We start from the raw sequence: 18942 nt of genomic DNA, 5'->3' as shown, positions 1-18942 counted from the left end.
GATATCTAATTTTCTGTAAGTGTAGCTAATTCAAACAATCAGTTGTTAATTTGTGCTTCATAAATAAATCAATTTGAAGTCATTTTAAAACATAAAGCATTTGAGTCACTTTATTGTTTTTTTTATCATTTGGTACATTCTGTTGGTAAATTTAAAACAAAGCAGACATAATTGTAAAATGTTTTCCAACAAAAACTTAAAAGTGTAATAGTTTAACAATTTTATGAGAGAATAATGCATGCATTAATCGTGAATTTGTGTTGTTCCTTTGTAAAAATAGACCAAGTTTGAGATTCCCTACAGCAACCAAAGAAAAAGCCCACAATTCTTCTCTTTACTGAATTCATCCTAAGAGGTTATGAAGTCTGAACGATTTGACTGACGAAATGTCTCCTTTTATGGTTCCAAGAACACATTTAGGTGAAAACGAGGATTTTTGGGTTCATCATCGGCTAACAAGTGACGGAAAAAAATCAATTCACTATCTATGTAAAAAAAAAGTAAAAGTTGTACCTTTGTTTCCACGGTCGTCCCCCCAGGAGTTTTCCACCCTCCACTTTTCATAGCCTTCCTTCCCCTCCTGAAAGAGTGTGGACAAGAGGAAGGTTAGAGTGAAAAAGTGTTCGAACAGCTGCGTTTACTTACGAGAAAGGAAATGGACAGAATTATGAAAAACTTCAGTGGATTAGAGTGGTGTAAACAGACAGCAAATCTCTGGGAAGCTCTGAATGTGTGTGTTTGCGGTGAGTTTGTGCTTTTCGCAACACTTGAGGGCATAGTTGGTGTACGCATACCTTGTCTGTTACGGCAGTAAGGATCATGGCGTGAGTCATGAGGGAGTCTCCGTACATGAGTCTCTCTGCCTTCGACAGGTTCTTTACGGAAACTCCAAACACAAGTTCGTGGTTGAACCTGCGCACAGAAGCAACCGCTGAAGGTTAATTAGATGTTAAAGTTATTTCTCATGTCACCAGTGTATCAATGTCAAGACTGAAAAACCTCCAATGAAGAGTGATTATTCTAGAATGCTTTTGGGCAGGAAGATATGACCGTAACCCCAAACACTTTGCATTTTTCACTCTGTTTTTGTCTTATCATGAGCTAAAAGACAGATAGCTAATGTCTAAAGATGGAAACTAACCCTAATTACAGCTGCAACAGATCTGTCTGATGGATGAGCTCAGCAGACATGATACCAGACGTATGGCAGCACTAAGCTGAACTGGTTGAGTGAACAGATTTAAGCCTGGCGCCTGCAACTCAGACAGAGCTGCAGCAAACACCTGAAATTTATTGAAGAAAAAAAAGCAAACACCTGAAAGGCAGATGCCAGCTATGTTCTCCTCTGTGAAAATGGGTTGACACCTTATGAAGGTTGACTATTTTTATTAAGTTATAGCTGTCAGAAAGGAAGAAAAGTGAAGAGCCACATAATAGTGATATATAAGAAATATTTTCAAACCATGTTTGCTCTTTAAATTTCTTTTTTCTAAGTTGCAATTTACATAATTTAATCTTTTCTCGGCAGAGCTGTTGACAAAATAACACACGCTCCTTGAACTACTGTATAAATTTGGCCATTACCGCAATAAACGTGATTCCAACAGACTCAGAAAAAAGTGGCTTTACATCGATATGCAAAAGAGTTGCATACTCATGTAAAGGGTTGCATATCGGCGCAAAGTCACATTGCTTTGCTTTAGAAGCAGCTTATTTACGTTAAATCTGTCAGGACTTTACTACTGTAAAGTGTCGCATATCTGGCCAAAACTTCTGTTTAATCTAAGGGTGTATTCAGAATAAAAAAAATCATTTGTTCCGGATCGAGTCCTGAACCTTGCGTTTGGTCAATACAGACTGGCATCAAGCGACCCATTCTGTCACGGACCAAAGCTTGTAAACAAAACCACATGACTAAAGATCTCTTCCGACATTGGCCAGGAACTACGAGGGCGGGTCAAAACAACGGGCTGCACTTTACAATTCTTATCGGGACAGTTAACTTATTAAAACTTTACATTTCGATGACCAGTTTTGAATGTCTGGATCAACGCTTTTTACTTGTTACTTTGGTACGGTGGAGGCGTGGTGCAAGGAGGTCACTGGCAAGGAGACGTGCCGTGTGAGCTTTAATGTTAGCAGCTGCAGTGCTGAGGAGAAAATGGCTAAGAAGTTACACTGATAAGGGTTTATGACATGTAGATTGTCTAGAAAACAATGAAAGGCAATGTGTATCACGTTAAAAATTGCTGTAATCTGACCACATTTCAATGAATTGCTGTGTCTAATCGTTGTTTTACGTATTATTTTAGGAGAATTCTGTTAAGGAGCTACAAGGTAGCTTTTAGGATGATATCACGGCAGTGTGTGCCACGTAACGAGACACAGAAGCGCATGTAAGAAGCGTTTTTAGCTGTGTTAAAATAAACTTTCTAACAAGTGAACAGCTAGACCCTTTCTTCTGTTTGATAACACGACAATCGTTGTTTTAGATTTGTCCATGGACAAATCTGGAAAATTTGCTCCAGATTATTGAGAGAAACAAACTCTGGCTCACTTTAAGATAACCAAATGTGTCCACCCTGAATACACCCTAAATCACACAAGGGTTTTCCCTTATTGTTACTCACACATTCATGTCGTTAATGCCCAGTTTGCCATGGAAATGCTTCCCTACATCACAGCCAAACCACACGGCCTGGCATGAGAAGAACGAGAGCACAAAAGTCAAGTATAAAAAAAAGTTCAATTAGGTTGACAGTCATTTGGACCCTTCCACCTACCTCCCCAGCCTTAATAGAATCGGCTGCAGCTTTTTTAAGCAGCTGGATGGGCTGGTTGTTGTACAGAGTGTTGTGACCTCCAACCATGTTGCCCAAAAACTCAACAGTGTACAGCTTCCCGTACGGGTTTTGGGGTCGAGGGTCATTTACAAGGCAGACCTGAGGGTCATGGGATCAAAACATGGGCTCAGAAACAGAATTACAAGTGGCAGGTTAGGTAACTGAGGTGTGGTAGAGCAGTGTTTTGTGTGCATACTTTGTCCTGAAGGTTGTATAGGGGTTTGACATGTTCCCTGTAGAATTCCTGGGGGGTTAGAGGTCCCATGCGATGGAAGTTCTTATCCTTGTCTCGATACTCCCAGCTGATGGTGTCGGGAGGGCTGCCTAGACACACGCTGGCCACCCGGAACACCTGCGCAGACGGAAGCATTTTCATTTTACCGTCGATCTTAAAGCCGGTCAAAGTTGACGTACAACAACGGTGTTTTTTCAAGTAGACAATGACTTTTCAGCCCCAGAACACTGTCCTTGCTTTCATCAAGTACAGTTTTCCGATGTATATAGCAGAGGATATTCATTCATTCATTCATCTTCTTCCGTTTTGTCCCTTTCGGGGTCACGGGGCTGCCGGACCCTATCCCAGCTACTTGTGGGTAAAGGCAAGGGACATCCTGGACAGGTCGCCAGTCTGTCGCAGGGCCACATATCACACACCCATTCAGTCTAACATTCACACCTATGGACAATTTAGAGTTGCCACTTGACCTATGAAGCATGTTTTTTAACGGTGGGAGGAAGCCGGAGACCTCGGAGAACACGGGGAGAAAATGCAAACTCTACACAGAAAGGTCCCCCATTGATGTTCTGTTTCAAGTCCCCCAGCCAGAACTTGAACCGGGGGCCTCCTTGTTGTGAGGCAAGGGTGCTACCCACTGTGCCACGGTACATTCTATAAATAACCCAAGATAGGGGGAATCCGCAAAGTAGGATTGCATGTTTTAGGGCTGTCAAACTCCTCACTACACACAGTTCAACATTTTCAGACTTTTCTCTCTTTTTTAAACTCTCAAAGTTCAAACATTCACAGAAAAATAAGCAATACAAATAATTATAGAACAAAAAACAAGGATTTGATCGCGATCAAAGATTTATGTTACTCTGGCGAGGTGCATGTGCCACGTCTCTGTACAGGAGACAGCACAGTAAAGATAGATGGACATAAACAGCCATTCAGGATGTATAACATAGTGTGCTACTGAAAAGTTACGCGGAAAAAATCCACGAAACAGTGAGAACGTGAAAGATGAACTGCAATATGGAGAGGGAACACTATAACAGGTTACGCAACTCAGTTACACTTAATTTATCAACCTTTTGTAACAAATTGTAGTCTTAAAAGTAAAAAACAAAATCAGCGCTGAGTACAGTCAGAAAGAACACAAACTTGCTGTCTACTTGTGAACCAGCTTTTATGTGTGCTGGGTAAAACATTTATAGGACACAAAATAAACAATAACCTCAAAAATAGTAATCTGGGTTAATTCATCAATGAAGTTAAAAAGTTTAATTTTTGCTTTTAAGTATCCATCAATGCTTAAAGGAGTGCAGGATAAAAGAAGAATTCCAATAGTGTCACCAATAGATCCAATAGTGGTAGTTTTATTTTATAATAACACTTTTTTTTTACTTGAGTACAATTTTTGGCAGCACTGTACCTGCCATGACACTTTTCGAGCCAAGACCTCGGTATAACCTCCCCTACAGCTTCCTTTTTTCCATCCTTGCTTCCCTCACCACGTGCTTCTTCCTCCCGTGCAGGAGTTCAGACAGAGGTCCTATGGGCTAAACCGGGTTGTTTGGACTGGACCGTCTGTCTATCTGGCCCTTCCAACCTCTGATACAGTTATCTCTGGTATTTCCCTTTTTTTTCACTTCTCCTTTTGGTTTCCTCTCCCAGCACTTAGCGCATGCTTTTCCTATCGAATAGAATTAAGCGAAGACTGAGGGATTAATATGAACAGCAGAGCAGTGGTTGTGATCGATGACAGACTAGTAAATGCACTGAGAAAGACGGATTTGACAAAAAGCAGAGTCCCAGTAGGTCAACAGCCCAGTGTATCCTACTCTGAAAAAAATGTAATTGTGAAGCCAAATGAAAACACATCACACTCCCACTGCCTTTAACTTTTATCTTGCTACATGTTATAAACTGACAAACAAATGCACATCTATAAAGACAAAAAAGACCAGTAAATATACAAATTCACTCCTTCAATAGTTTTCTGAGCCGACTTCTTTTCAGTTTAGCCACTTTGTTTACGTTGACTTGTGAGCAAAATGCGAGCCGAGACGTTTGTCAACTTATGTTACTCAAAACGCGCCCTGATGCTTTTTTTTTCTTGCAGATGCCCTGATGAATACAGCTCTGTAAGAGTCAGCCATTCGTTGGTCCAACCGTAGGACCACTCATCACATCCCGCTGAGCAAAAGCAGGGGGCAGGACCGAAAAAGCCGAGCAGACAGATCGACACGTGAGAAAATAAACAGTTGCGGCGACACCCGAGTAGGATCAATATTAGAACACCTGCCGCCGTAGATTAATAGGAGTTGAAAGTTTAAAACACAACAAAAAGCTAACAACAAAAACTAAACATAAAAGTTCACAAAGTAATTCACAGGTTTATGCAGTTCACTCGAATTATAAAACAAAGACAAAAAGTACATTTGAATGCTTTAACTATTTAAACATGTACTTATTGTTAATCTTTCATCTTTGGATTCACAAATGCATGACACTTGCTTGAACTTAAATTGATACTGTAACACCACCTCCTCTTAAAATTTATACATATTTCTTTGGTTTTCTGACAAAGCGATTTCAGGAGCCATTTCAAAGTGATACTTTCACAATCAAATAACCTTTCAGCATTTTTACAGCAATGTCTGTTAAAGGAGATTAATACATTTCATACTTATTAATACAGATTTTATTTTGTTCAGATTTAGCGTTGCTTTATTGAGGTTCATTACAACCTTGGTTGAATGTGCACTTTAAGGACTGTTGCAGCAGTTAGTAAGGATGATGTTCACTGCGTTGTCAAGAATAAGTAGAAGTTGCAGATTAAGAAACAGTTTTAATCCACATCTTATTTCCTTAAAGTACTGAATCATAAAGCAGTGGATGCAGTTTATTTTTCCCAAAAAATGCAAGTGTGGATGTTTTGTTTGTTTATGCTACGTAAAGGAGGATAGTGTCTTTAACCAAACAAGATGAAACTACAGAGTGTTAACCAGCACGGTATTTCTTTGTTCAGGGAGTCTGAAGCCAGGAGTCTGCTGAAAAAATAACATCTGCAAGTCTACATCAGGGCTGCCCAATCCTGGTCCTCGAGACCTACCATCCTGCCTGTTTTCCAACTCTCTCTGTCCTTCTTGCTGCTGATTACCTGGATAAGCCGTGCTCCGTCAATCAGAATGAGGAGACAACTGAGTCAGCTAAGAAGACAAAGCATGTCACATAAGATGAACTATGTTCATCAAATGCATATTCTTTGACATTAGTCTGTCTTTCTTAGAAAGAATGTAGTCTTCAACTGTAAGTATGTTTTACTTTAAATAAACATGAAGAAATGACTGCACTTGTGCTCTGAAGTCAACGGCAAAGACAAATATATCTAAAGCTATAACTATTTTTTGCTTTAAATGTTGTGCCTTGAAACTTCTGAATAGTAAAAAACTCTTTCCAAAACCTTGACATAAAAGAGACGGGGGATCATTTGTTGTGAAGTTGAGCACAAAACTAAATATTGTGGTGAGCATTCAGAGGTCAAATGCATTTCTGACACAGCTGAACGCCACACTGAGATAAAACATGCCCTTCGCTACAACTCTGAAATCAATGCATAGCTTTTGTCTAGAAGCTGGAATTGAGAGCGTAAGCAAATGACACCATGCAAACAATTTGGATAAAATTGAGTGAGGTTTTGATGAAACGTCCATGTTTTGTAAATAATCCACACATGTGGTCATTGTTAAATCCCAACAGTCAGTGCAGAAATTGACAAAACGTGAGCAGACGGGCTGTTCCTGCACACATGTAGAAAACCCACCCACATCGAGCAGCAAATGAGAAGGGCTGACAGCTCCAAAAGTTCTGAGCGGCATCAGGAGGGCTGCTCTGTGAGCTGATGGCCGTGTCATAAATAAAGATCGTCTTCTACTTGATCTATGCATTTGGGGGCCAAGTTCAGAGGCGCACATGAGGTTCCAGATTCCATGACGCAAAGGCGCACGGAAAGACTACAGTCATGGCGTGTGGGGTAACATCTGTGTATTTTTCATATGTGATGCGCTGCATATATGTCCAGTCTCCAGTGATTGTATTTTCTTTTTTCTCATTTCAGTGTGCTGACGACTTGTCCATGCAAATGATCGAACAGGGGCCCTTATACATGCTTGACACAACATGAAAGAGAAAGACAGACTTTGAAATGTAAACCATTGTCCATAGTACGGACTGTCAGCTCAGAAACACACAAGACCCCACGAACGCTCCCGTTCTTACAGCAGGTGCTGGTCAAAGTGGATAAGAGTGTTTCTTTTGGCCAATGTTCCTAAATTAAAGATTTCTCTCAACAAACCTGCCTGACTGGGGCTAGCAAAACGAATAGCTTCTTGACACGCAAATCTATCCATTCTAGCCAAGCACAGCACAGCACGGGTCCATTAAATAGAAGCAGAGACGATGACCTGTCAGGCGAGCGTGTTTATGGTTGGTCTGACAGAGAGCAGGGCACAAACCCGATTGCCACACAGGCAGTTAGACATCATCCGCTCTATGCAAACTAAAGTAAAACTGACACGACACTTTGATCCTGCCTAACACATATGTGATCATGCAGAGGAAACTCAACACAGACACTTGTGTGAGGCCGACCAGTTGAACAGAAGTGATTATACAAAAGCGCAGGATGGCCAGACATTTAGTCATGAGGGTATACACCAGGGGTGGGCAAACTACGGCCCGCGGGCTGGATCCGGCCCGCCTCCATGTTTGGTCCGGCCCACTGAACAATATCAGAGACCCATGTATTTTTTTGTTTTTTTATCTGGCCACACGATCAAGACGTGACATTTTACTCCCCCCTTCTGCAGTCTGTGCTCCAACCTAAAACCTTCTAAAATCTCTGTCAAACAGAATAGAAGACAGTCTTTCCTTTCTATGTAGCAGTTCATCTTTCCCGGTTTAACTCGTCCTTTTAGAGCGATTATTCTGCCTTTTTTAAACAACGCACCCTGTTCCGTGTCCTGATTGGCTGGAGACCTTGTCAATTAATCTCCCCAGTCCGTGCCGTGTCTCCTGTACAGAAACGCGCAGCTCTTCAGACCAAAAATCTATGATCAGATCTTTGTTTTCATTCTAAGATCCTGGACCTAATTTCTATGAAGGTTTGAGTATTTAAACAAGAGAGAAAAAGTGTGTAAATGTCTGAGAAAAGTGTATTTAGGCAGTGAGGAGTTTTACTGCCATTAACGTCTAATCAGACTCCGTGGATTTCACGGTTATTTTTAGAACGTAACTCCTGCAATAAACGAGGAAACTCTGTACTGGTAAAAAGGTAACGCAGACATTTGCGTAGCTGCAGCAGAAAACATAGAAAAGAGCTTTTCATTATTACTGGATGACAAACAGACGCGCAGAACACAGCGCAGCTGCTCAAACTGATGAGCTGCAGTCCTCAAAGTCTATTAGGATTAGGATGGGAGAGGATCGATTATTTATTGGGTTTTTTTTGTTTTTTTTATGTATCAGTATATTTTTTCTGAAGTTTTGTCTTTGAAAATCATAGTGTTATTTGGTCATTGTTTTATTTCATAAATAATTTTCTTTTATTAAAAGGATCATGAATGAATGAAACTTTATTCATACAGCACTTTACAACTCCTTGAAGGTACCAAAGGGCTTCACAATTTCACATAGATCTAAAATTGGAACAAAAGTTTTAAACTAAAAACTCTATAATATTCTATTTTAGAATATAATTTTTAATCCAAATGTTTTCATCTACATTCAAGGTTAAATCATTCTCACTCCACGCATCTGCTCGTGGTCCGGCCCTTCTATCCAATTTTAGAACCCTATTTGGCCCGTAAGTTAAAATAATTGCCCACCCCTGGTATACACAGAAGCCATTGGGGAATTCATGAATTCATTAAGAAATTCATATGTTCCTAATTAGTACCAACTAATGTTTTACTGAACAAAATGAGAGAACAAGGACGTGTTTTCTCAGTGAAACGCAACCGCAGTAATGTGTTACAATTCATAATTGGCGAGGCTTTTAGAAGTGTTATTCTGTTATAGAAATCTAGAATGTTGGGTGTAATAACTGGCAATGTTTTTTACTTTCAGAAACATAGTGTTTAAAATCTAAACAAAATATGATAAAAAGGATTTCATAATGCATGATCAAGAAAGAGCTTATCTCCATAAGGAAAATCTGTTGTAGAAATGCATGTAGGGTTGCCTCTATAAGCACCAACATAATTGATTTGGTATCCCCTGAGCGATTATTGTCGTACAATAAAGGAATTGGTCCAAATGTCAGCATCCATCAAGTCCGAACTTGCTAGTCATTTGTCAAACATATCCAGACATATGAAAAAGTCCCAGAAAGATTTGAGAAAACTTCATCTGTATGAATGAAACCACTGGACCAGCTTGACCTGGTTCGCACCAGAGGACTGAACGGCTATCATTCAACAACATTGTTACTTGGCCAGAAGACCAACAGCTGACCATCCAACCAGGAAATGTGAGGTGGCTTTAAAAGGTTTTGAGACATTTTTCATAGGGTAGATGTAGTCATCCCACGCTCTTATAATTTTAATATGTCATTAGCATGTGTCAAATGCGACAACATACCAATTTTTGTCATTCTGGGTTGGTAGAGACGGCAGGACGTCTCTACCGACGAGTGTGGTTTAGTCGGGTTAAGCGAACCCGACTAAACCACACTCGTCACAGTTTACTATTTTTGGAGAATGTAGCTGGGACAGGAGGACATTCCCCTATACAACACTATGCAGACTTATGAACTGCATCAGACTGCTTATGGATTCAACTGCATGGTCAGGGTATCCGTATTTTTGTATTTTTTTGTTTTGAACAGTGTCTATGAGAAACAATGGCAGGTGTGGGAGGGGTTGGGTTAGGAAGTCAAAATGCAAACTCAAATCTTTTTTATTTCTATAGCGCCTTTCATTTCGAGCAGTTTATTTCATTAAACACAAAGCGCTAAGTCAGAACATGTACTATTATAGATGACGACTGTCAAGTGTCAGTAGAGACAACAAGTGAACAGATTGAAGTCATTGTGGGTGCTGTGATTTTGCCAACACTCTTCAAACATTGTCCTGATGGCATGTCCACCAGGACAATGTTTAAGTCCACAATTCCAACCAAGTTTTCAGCTATCTGACTGAAAGGGGAGTTAAAACAGATCTATGAGGGGCCGTATAAGACATTATTTATTCTGAACCATTCACATTCATACATTCTTGCTCTCACAGTCATATATACTCTCTTTCGCATACATATATTCTCTTACGCATCCATATATTCTCTCTCTCACATTCATACATTCTTGCTCTCACAGTCATATATACTCTCTTTCGCATACATATATTCTCACTTGCACATCCATATATTCTCTCTCTCGCATGCATATATATTACTTTACACATACATACATTCTCACTCTCATTGTCACTCTTAAAAAAGAATGTATGTATGTGAAAGACAAGTATATATGAACGTGTGAGGAAGAGTTTATATGTGTGTGTGAGAGAGGAGTATGCATGAAACGGAAGTGAGTTTGCATGAAAAGGAAGGCACTTTGAATGAAAAGGAAGGCACTTTGCATGAAACGGAAGGCAGATGATTTCTCGTGCTCTGATTGGACGAGAGGCCGCCACCTCCCATTTTGAACAGACGCTAACACGAACCAATAAGAAGGCCATCGGAACCTTAAGAAATATTTTATCTTCACCTCAAGTGGTCACAAATCTGTCTGCATCTCTAGAGACACAAAGGAATGTCTCAAATACCAATAATGGTAATAGAAGTGCCACCGAAACAGAAAATCCGTATCCACCTTATTCCTAGCCCCCATGAGCCTTTGCGTGAATTATGGGCGACACTTCCTGTAGACGCTGGAACACGCATTTACATTAAAACAAATTCCTCTTGTTTTCGATCCATAACTACATATAAATGTGGGAAAACCAGCTGTCATTTCTTAAAAAAGGCAACGGTGAGGTGGAGATGAAATATTTGTTAAGGTTCCGATGGCTGCAGGACCCCCGTGGCTACTTCTTGCCGGTTCGTTTTTTTTAAAAAATAAACTTTATTAACAATATCTTGCACAAACAAAATACCAAACACAAAACTCCACTGTGTGCAAAATACAATCTTCACGTTCGCCATGAGAATGAACAAAAAAACATAATGATAACCATGTAAAACAGGTTATGCAAAAAGAAAACAAAAATAATAAGGCAAAGGAATCTGTTAAAGTTTCAGGAGAGACCATGTTTCAACTGTTCTGACAGCTTTTTTGTTAGTGGAAGATTTAATACTGTTCACATACAAAACCATTTCTTTCTGAAAAACATAAAACACGGTTTTTTTGTTGGCATATTTACACTTGTGTATAAAGTATTTAGCCATAATTATAAGTAAATTAACTACATATATTTTTTCTGCATTAAGTCTTTCTTGTGTAAAATATCCAAAAATGATATGCTCGTAAAATAATCTATAATCTTCACATAGATGAGTTCTTATCTAATGTATCACATCTTTCCAAAATAGTTGAGTGAAAGAGCAAAACCAAAAAAGATGAGGCACAGTTTCTGGTGAGGAATGACAGAATGAACAGTTTATGTCCAGATCTTTTTTAAACTTAGTAAAGAAATGTTTCACTGGATAAAATTTGTGAAGAATTTTGAAAGAAATTTCTCTGATTTTATTGGTGATGAAATACTTTTGTGGCAGGGTCCAAACCTTTTCCCACTGAATTCTACATCCAAAGCTGTTCCAGTATGAGATAACATACGGTTTTGTGGCAATCTCATTTTGAAACAGAGAACGGATACTTTGATTATTCCTGCTAGCTGAAAAACATACCTTTCCACACCACAAGTCTGTTAATTTGGGATTTCTTGCTGGTTCATGTTAGCGTCTGCACTGTAATCCCTAGCGAGTTGACTGAACTTAAAAATTATTGTGTAACAGATTACGCAACAGTTAAGTTATATTATTAAAACTTTTAAGTTAACATTTATTAAAATTCATATTGTCAGTTGGCTTACATTTGTATTATTTCATATAAAAAATATTAAGATTCCTCAACTTATAAAAGAGAGATTATTTACTTAAAGTTTTTAATATTTTCCAACTAAAAAACGCTTTAACTAACTATATTTTTATATTACTTAACTCATAAAATATGTAAAATTCACTCAAATGCTTTATAAATTCTTAAATCATTAAATGTGTAGCATTGAAAATATTTAAAATTCTTCAGCTTAAAATGTATTCTAAACAGAGATATTGATACTGCCCCACTACATTTTAAAGGCTAACATTGATAAAAACCAACAAACGTGAAGGCCACACAATAGTGATTGCTTAATACACTTTTTTTAATTGCTCTTTAAAAAAAAGCACAAATATCAAGAGGATGAAGAAACAATAAGTGCAATAAAACTGCATTATAAGAGTGCCACACAACATATTGACAAAAAGAGTTGGTTTTGTAATGTACGGCAGAAAAAGCAAATGATCACAACAAAACACATTAGTTACATAACACTTAAACCAACAAATAGTCCATTCTGGAAGACTCACTCAACGAAACATTCTTCAGCGTCAATAAATGTCCTTTCAGTGGTTTGCTGTCCTCAAGGCTCAAGACAGCATTCTGAATAAATATGAAGGCAAGTTCAAGTTTTTTGGGGTGCTGTAGGTCCAGAGCATAGATGTCCCGAAGAGTTAGAAGAGATTAGTCAGCCAGATGTGTGGGACCACTGACGGCAGCATCAGGAGCATCACCACGACAACTGAGAGGAGAACCACAGCAGTGTCTGTGAGGTCTGGTATTCTGGAAAATACAAAACAAAAAACACAGATGAGTTCAGACCCTCAAAGATATTCATCACACTAATGTCCAAAACTGACATTCCTGCCATCTGTCAATGGGAATCTTTTCATGCTAACATTCTGTTAGCTTTTAATCAACTGGCTATGATGTTTTAAGGACCAACTCCAATTAAAATTGTGTTTTTAAAAAGTTCTTTAGCATTTTTCTGAAGGAGGACATTTATAAAATAATTTAAGACTAAAGCTTCATTTTTCTTTATTCAAATAATGATGGATCAGGAGCAGAAAAGGTAAACGAAACTCCACTCCTTCCAATCAGGAGTCCCTGATGTTCGCCTTTCATCTTCCGTCTCATTTTTAAAACCATTTAAAAATATCACTCAGTTCACAAACTACAAACAAGTGCCCTATTTATTATGTCACTCAATAAAATCTCAATCAATATTAAAGGATTAGTGAAAACCATTGACAGGGAGTCGTTTGCACTTACTGTACAGGTCTTGAAGAAGTTGGAGGCATCTTCATGCAGATAAACAGGAAGTGCAAGGAGGACAAGTGCCCGTCTCATGTTCACGTCACGCTGGTCCTAAAAGAATAAAAAGAAATATACATTACTATTGAAGCAAATGAAGGGCAAACACTTCCAATATTTATTTAAGGAACTTTAAGAAATAATAAAATGATACCTTTTCTAGATGTCTATTTCTAGTAAGAGGACAATACAGTGTTTATGGCATGATCCACTTCAGGTCAAAGACCCAAAGTCATTTTTAAGGCAAGTTACACCTTGGCTTCTTACAGCTGTTATCCGTTTTTGAATTATGCACATTAGAAATTCACCTGGAGGTCATAAATCCTAACCAAGCTGGCCAGTTCCTGTCTGTTTTGGTGGACTTAGTCTCAGAAAAGGGCAGCTTTAAGTTACACAAACATGTAAAAACTGCACAATTTCCTCTGACTGCATCTACTCTACATAAATCCGTTTAAGATCTTGACAGATGAGTTTTCATGGTTTCAAATGATGGAATGGTGCTAATGCAACATCATTTTATTATTTTAATATACTGTCATAAAGACATGACAATATTCCAAAGTGTCTCCACATACATGGCAGTGGAAACACTTTGGAATATTGGCTTTGTAGTACTGCAGTATTATATGTAGTACTGCATAGTGCCAAAGTAACAGAACACAACTTGCACCTCCATTCCATTGTGCCACCTTCAGCCTGCAATCTAAATATGTTTAGTTAAATTGTAAATAATTTCAGCTCTATTTAGACCTTTGGCTAGTTAAAATGTGCATAAATGTTTCCATGCTGCCGTATAAATCTAATAATGGTAATAGTTCAGGATGAATGTATTAAATAAGTATAAAACTCACCCACTGACACCTCTTTTCTGGTGAAATGGTGACTTTCTGGTGAACTTTCTGAAGTTCAGTATCTGAAAAAAAGTCCAAAAGAGATTTTTCAATGTTAAAAAATGTTTCAATTATATTCTGATCAAAAAACATTTATTGCACTACACAACCTATTGCATTTTTTGTTTTTTTAAAATAGCTCTAGACAAATAACTGATCAGGAGACAAGTTACCTGGCTGGCCTTGGCGTCTACCTGGAGGTGAAACACTGAACACTCTGTAGTTCGGTACCTGAACACAACACGAGCACGTTGATTAATTTATTTTTACAAAAACCCTTTTTATAATGGAGATCAGTGATTTATAAAAGCTTAAAGCTGCATCCAAAAACCAATGCTTCCATGTAGCAACCAGGCTTAAAACTGTTGGCGGTAGCTCCTCCCACACAACCGTTAGAGGCTTTGAGTGACATTTTTGGACAAATGTCCAGCAGCAAACTTTAGCCTAAGACAGAAGCCTCCAACGCGAATTTCACACGCGGATCATGTTTAGTGTGATTGCAGCATAACAGATCATTTCTACCTCTGAAAAAAAAAAACCTCATCACTGTCGTAACTTACGGGCAGAAATGCATTTTGGGTTTGGCTCGCCATACGTCTGCTATGACAAACTAATCATGTATACATTTCCACATTAATCTCTAAAACAATCATAACACACATATGTTTAAACAACAGTAAACCACATTTACGGTAGTATAAGAGCATTTTTAAAGCATTCATTCAAAATAAACCATGAACGATACTTACCAAATTAAATCAGGGCTGAAGACAAGACGGCACCATCAGCGATGAGGCGGATGAAAAAAAAACCCGAGGTTGGGGCGTCTTGAAGCGGGACGAAATCGCAACGCTTTGCAGAAAAATAAAATGCTCGACTTTCAATTTCAAACGTCGCATACTCGCATTCGGCAAATCCAACATGGCCACCTGAGCTAACGTAGAGAAAACGAAAGACCCTCCCACCAGTACGTGATGACGTCATAACGCTACTTCAGGGATCTTAAAATTTTTGAGTGCTAGATACAAATAAGCTTTAAAATATTTAGCACTGTTAAGTTAAATTTGAAAAAATCTTGATAGAGCTTAATACTTTATAGTTGAATCAACTACAAAATGACATTTAAGTTGTGTAACCTTAATAGTTATGAGTCAGTACAAGTGATAGGGTTTAGAGTGTGTTCAAAATGGGAGGTGGCGGCCTCTCGTCCAATCAGAGCACGAGAAATCATCTGCCTTCCGTTTCATTCAAAGTGCCTTCCTTTTCATTCAAAGTGCCTTCCTTTTCATGCAAAGTCACTTCCGTTTCATGCATACTCCTCTCTCACACACACATATAAACTCTTCCTCACACGTTCATATATACTTGTCTTTCACATACATACATTCTTTTTTAAGAGTGACAATGAGAGTGAGAATGTATGTATGTGTAAAGTAATATATATGCATGCGAGAGAGAGAATATATGGATGTGCAAGTGAGAATATATGTATGCGAAAGAGAGTATATATGACTGTGAGAGCAAGAATGTATGAATGTGAGAGAGAGAATATATGGATGCGTAAGAGAATATATGTATGCGAAAGAGAGTATATATGACTGTGAGAGCAAGAATGTATGAATGTGAATGGTTCAGAATAAATAATGTCTTATACGGCCCCTCATACAGATCCTCACCCTCACTACACCCAGACCTTGCTCCCTGTGACTTTTTGTTGTTCCCTAAACTCCAGGAAAATGGCATGGACAGTCGTTTTGAGGCCATTGAGGAGATGAAAGAATGTGTGAAGGAGGCTGTGATGAGGGTGGTGGACATGTTCCCACCGGTAAACGTCCTTCCAGAAAATGTTGGAAAGATACAACAAGTGCACGGCAACTGGAAATTTGTACTTTCATGCTTGTCCAAGGAAAATACACGCTGCTGAGGCCGACTGTAGGCTGACAGCATGAAATGGGCGGCACCAACAAGGAGCAAAAGGCGGAGACTCAGAAATCGAATAGTCTTACTTGCAGGTAGGAAAATATTCTTTGAATTGTTTACTCTCAAAGGCATAAGAAAAGCATGATATAGGTACTTGATATAGGCACATGATATAGGCACACAGAATTTTTTATCTGATCCAATAAGTTAAAAAACAAAAACGTAAAACTCCAAAAAGGGAACTTTGTGTTTAGATAAAACAGTAATAAAAAATAAAAAATATCATTGAATTTGAATTTATGATCTGAAATCATAAATTAAACTATTGATTAATAATAAATATATCTTTATGTTCTTTGGTCCTATATCTAAATATGAATAACTCTTATCGCAAAAGGACGAAGTATTAGCGTATTTGTCTTTTCAAAAACTCCAGGTGGCCCAACACGCCGCCAACTCCTCTGGTCTCATCTCGCCTACCGGTGCGACACGTGCAGGCTTACGCACAAAACCTCTGTTTGTGTGGCAGTCTGCTGTGATGACTGGGCATCTACCATGGCGCAGCGAGATATGAGCAACTGTTTAAACAAGCAACGAGTCAGCAGCACAATACAAGCCAACAGGTGACAACAAAGGCTGCCTAACCAAACCGCTGCTCTGCTACAGTGTCAATGGGAGGCTGATTGACTGACGCCCCCCTCACACAAACAGAGAATAATGTTTCTCACCTACTGTCCAACCAGGACTGAACCCCCCCACACACACTCACACTAACACACACACACACAGACACACACAAAGAGCGCGCTATATTTCGCAGGCACACATAAAGCATGCTGTTCTCATAGTACACGTGTTTGTTTACAGGCCAGCATTGTATTTTTGTGTTGGAGGTGAATACGTCTCGGGCTGTGCAGCATCAGATCGTGGGACTGTTCCATAAACAAGATCGCTATCATCAAGAGTTCTCTGTTTATTTGAAACGGCCAGGAGACCAGACGTGACGTGCGCGCGGCGAACGCACAGTTTTACATGCGTAAGAACTTATCTGAGTCGATAAATATGAAGCTCGCGGCATATCGCGCTGTCAACGGCATTCAATTAAACTGTCCTGACACCGTTTTTGCTGCTTTTATGGGAGGAGCAGGGAGGGAACAGAATTACAAAATAAAACAAAAATTTAAACAGATTTGCAGGCTAAGCTGGAATGTAGCAGGTTCTGTTTTAGGAAAATACTACTATAAAATACACTTTTTAATAAACAAAAACTGAAGTCAACATATTTTCTTGTTATTTGTACGCCGCGTGCTACTATTTTTTATATATATCTATATATGTATATATATAGATATATATATATATAAATAAATAATTATTTTTTTTAAACTTATTTTAATTAAAAAAGAACAAATTATGATGTCTTTCTAAAAATAAAAATAAACTTTTTTCTTCACTGCCACCTGTGCTTCTGTATTTTTTGTAGAGTCAAAGATTTGCAGCAATAAATTCAAATTGTGTTGATATAAACTGACAAGTAATGTTCGAAAAGACCATTTCCACATTTTATTGCTGAAATACAACATTCCTTTGGAAATGCAGACTTTGGTTATTTAGTGGTTGTTTAACAAAGATGCGCTGTGCTTTTACATCCACTGAGTGAAATCTGTTTATGAAATATTTCAGTGTCTTTCTTCGACTTTTGTAAAGAAACTGGAGATATTTGGTTTCTGTTTTACCTTAGTGAATGTTGCTTTGGTTCTGTTTCGTGGCTACAATCCACTGTTGCGGACAAATGTTGCAATGTTATTTAACATTATTACTCAAGTCTTCATCGTCAGGATGTTTTAGACTGAACCACAAGAATATTTGTGCAACAAAATACATTCACGCTAAACAGAATGTACTTAAAAAACCTCAAAGCAAAGCTCCGTTGTATTTAGAAGGAAAAAAAGACATACTTTTTTGGTACTTTACTGCAATCTAAGGCAGCTGACAAGAAGCCCAAACTGTACTAGTCTTCATGCTTATGTTTTACTTGACAGCTCCCTCTTCTGGTTAAAGTAGCACAGTGTGTCAAAATTTAGGTTGGACTTCATTTAAAACTACTGTGTTTCACATTTTCTTAAAGTTCAATTGACGTGAAAATGGCTAATTTGGAACAATTTTCCAAACTTCTGGAGAAAAAACTTTGATTTGAAACGAGAAGAGATGTTTTTGGTTGCTGCTGCTCTGGTCCACCGGTGGAACCTGTTGTTCACAAAGTGGCAAACTGCAGTCCTCAAAAGTGTTGGCTTGTCTTGAAAAACTTTGGTGGTGGAGACTCACTCGGTCAGTAAGTAAATAAAAAAACAAACTAGAAAGATGTTGAGCTTTGATTTCACCTCTTCTATCATGGAATCGATGGCGTCGGACAGCTCCCCTTTAGTTGCGTCGCAGGCCACCATGTTCCTCAGCCTGAGGCAGTATTCTCTCAACTGAAAGAGAAAAAACAGAATAACTGAAACAAATGTCACTCCAATGACTGTTGTGTTTGTTCATGAATTAGTAAAAAAAATGTAGTTATTCTGCTAGCAAAAGATAGGAGAATAAATACTATTAAAATTTTAAAACCTTTGACATTTTTAAATGTAAAAAATCTGGTATTTAAATTTG

At 38.4% G+C, this 18942-nt stretch overlaps 1 protein-coding gene and 1 long non-coding RNA gene across 2 annotated transcripts in view; both read right to left on the bottom strand.

Moving 5' to 3' along the window:
- Positions 1 to 18942, bottom strand: part of blmh (bleomycin hydrolase) — a 47368-nt gene that overhangs the window by 13917 nt on the left and 14509 nt on the right. The window contains exons 6-11 of the mRNA XM_023961603.2: positions 18672 to 18764; positions 3040 to 3195; positions 2784 to 2942; positions 2631 to 2698; positions 795 to 912; positions 514 to 580 (exon numbers count right to left, since the gene is read on the bottom strand). Coding sequence (XP_023817371.1) covers positions 514 to 580; positions 795 to 912; positions 2631 to 2698; positions 2784 to 2942; positions 3040 to 3195; positions 18672 to 18764 — 661 coding nt within the window. The remainder of the gene's footprint in view (positions 1 to 513; positions 581 to 794; positions 913 to 2630; positions 2699 to 2783; positions 2943 to 3039; positions 3196 to 18671; positions 18765 to 18942) is intronic.
- Positions 12471 to 15293, bottom strand: LOC144981474 (uncharacterized). Its single transcript, XR_013647116.1, has 5 exons — positions 15120 to 15293; positions 14544 to 14601; positions 14332 to 14393; positions 13439 to 13534; positions 12471 to 12949 (listed from the first exon to the last, which is right to left on the bottom strand). It is a non-coding gene; the product is annotated as an uncharacterized LOC144981474 (long non-coding RNA).

Source organism: Oryzias latipes, chromosome 13 (genome assembly GCF_053564925.1).
Source record: "Oryzias latipes strain Hd-rR chromosome 13, Olatipes_Hd-rR_3.1".
NCBI classification, from domain to species: Eukaryota; Metazoa; Chordata; class Actinopteri; order Beloniformes; family Adrianichthyidae; genus Oryzias; species Oryzias latipes.
The sequence above is the reverse complement of the archived record's forward strand: the minus strand, read 5'-3'. Positions and strand labels throughout refer to the sequence as shown.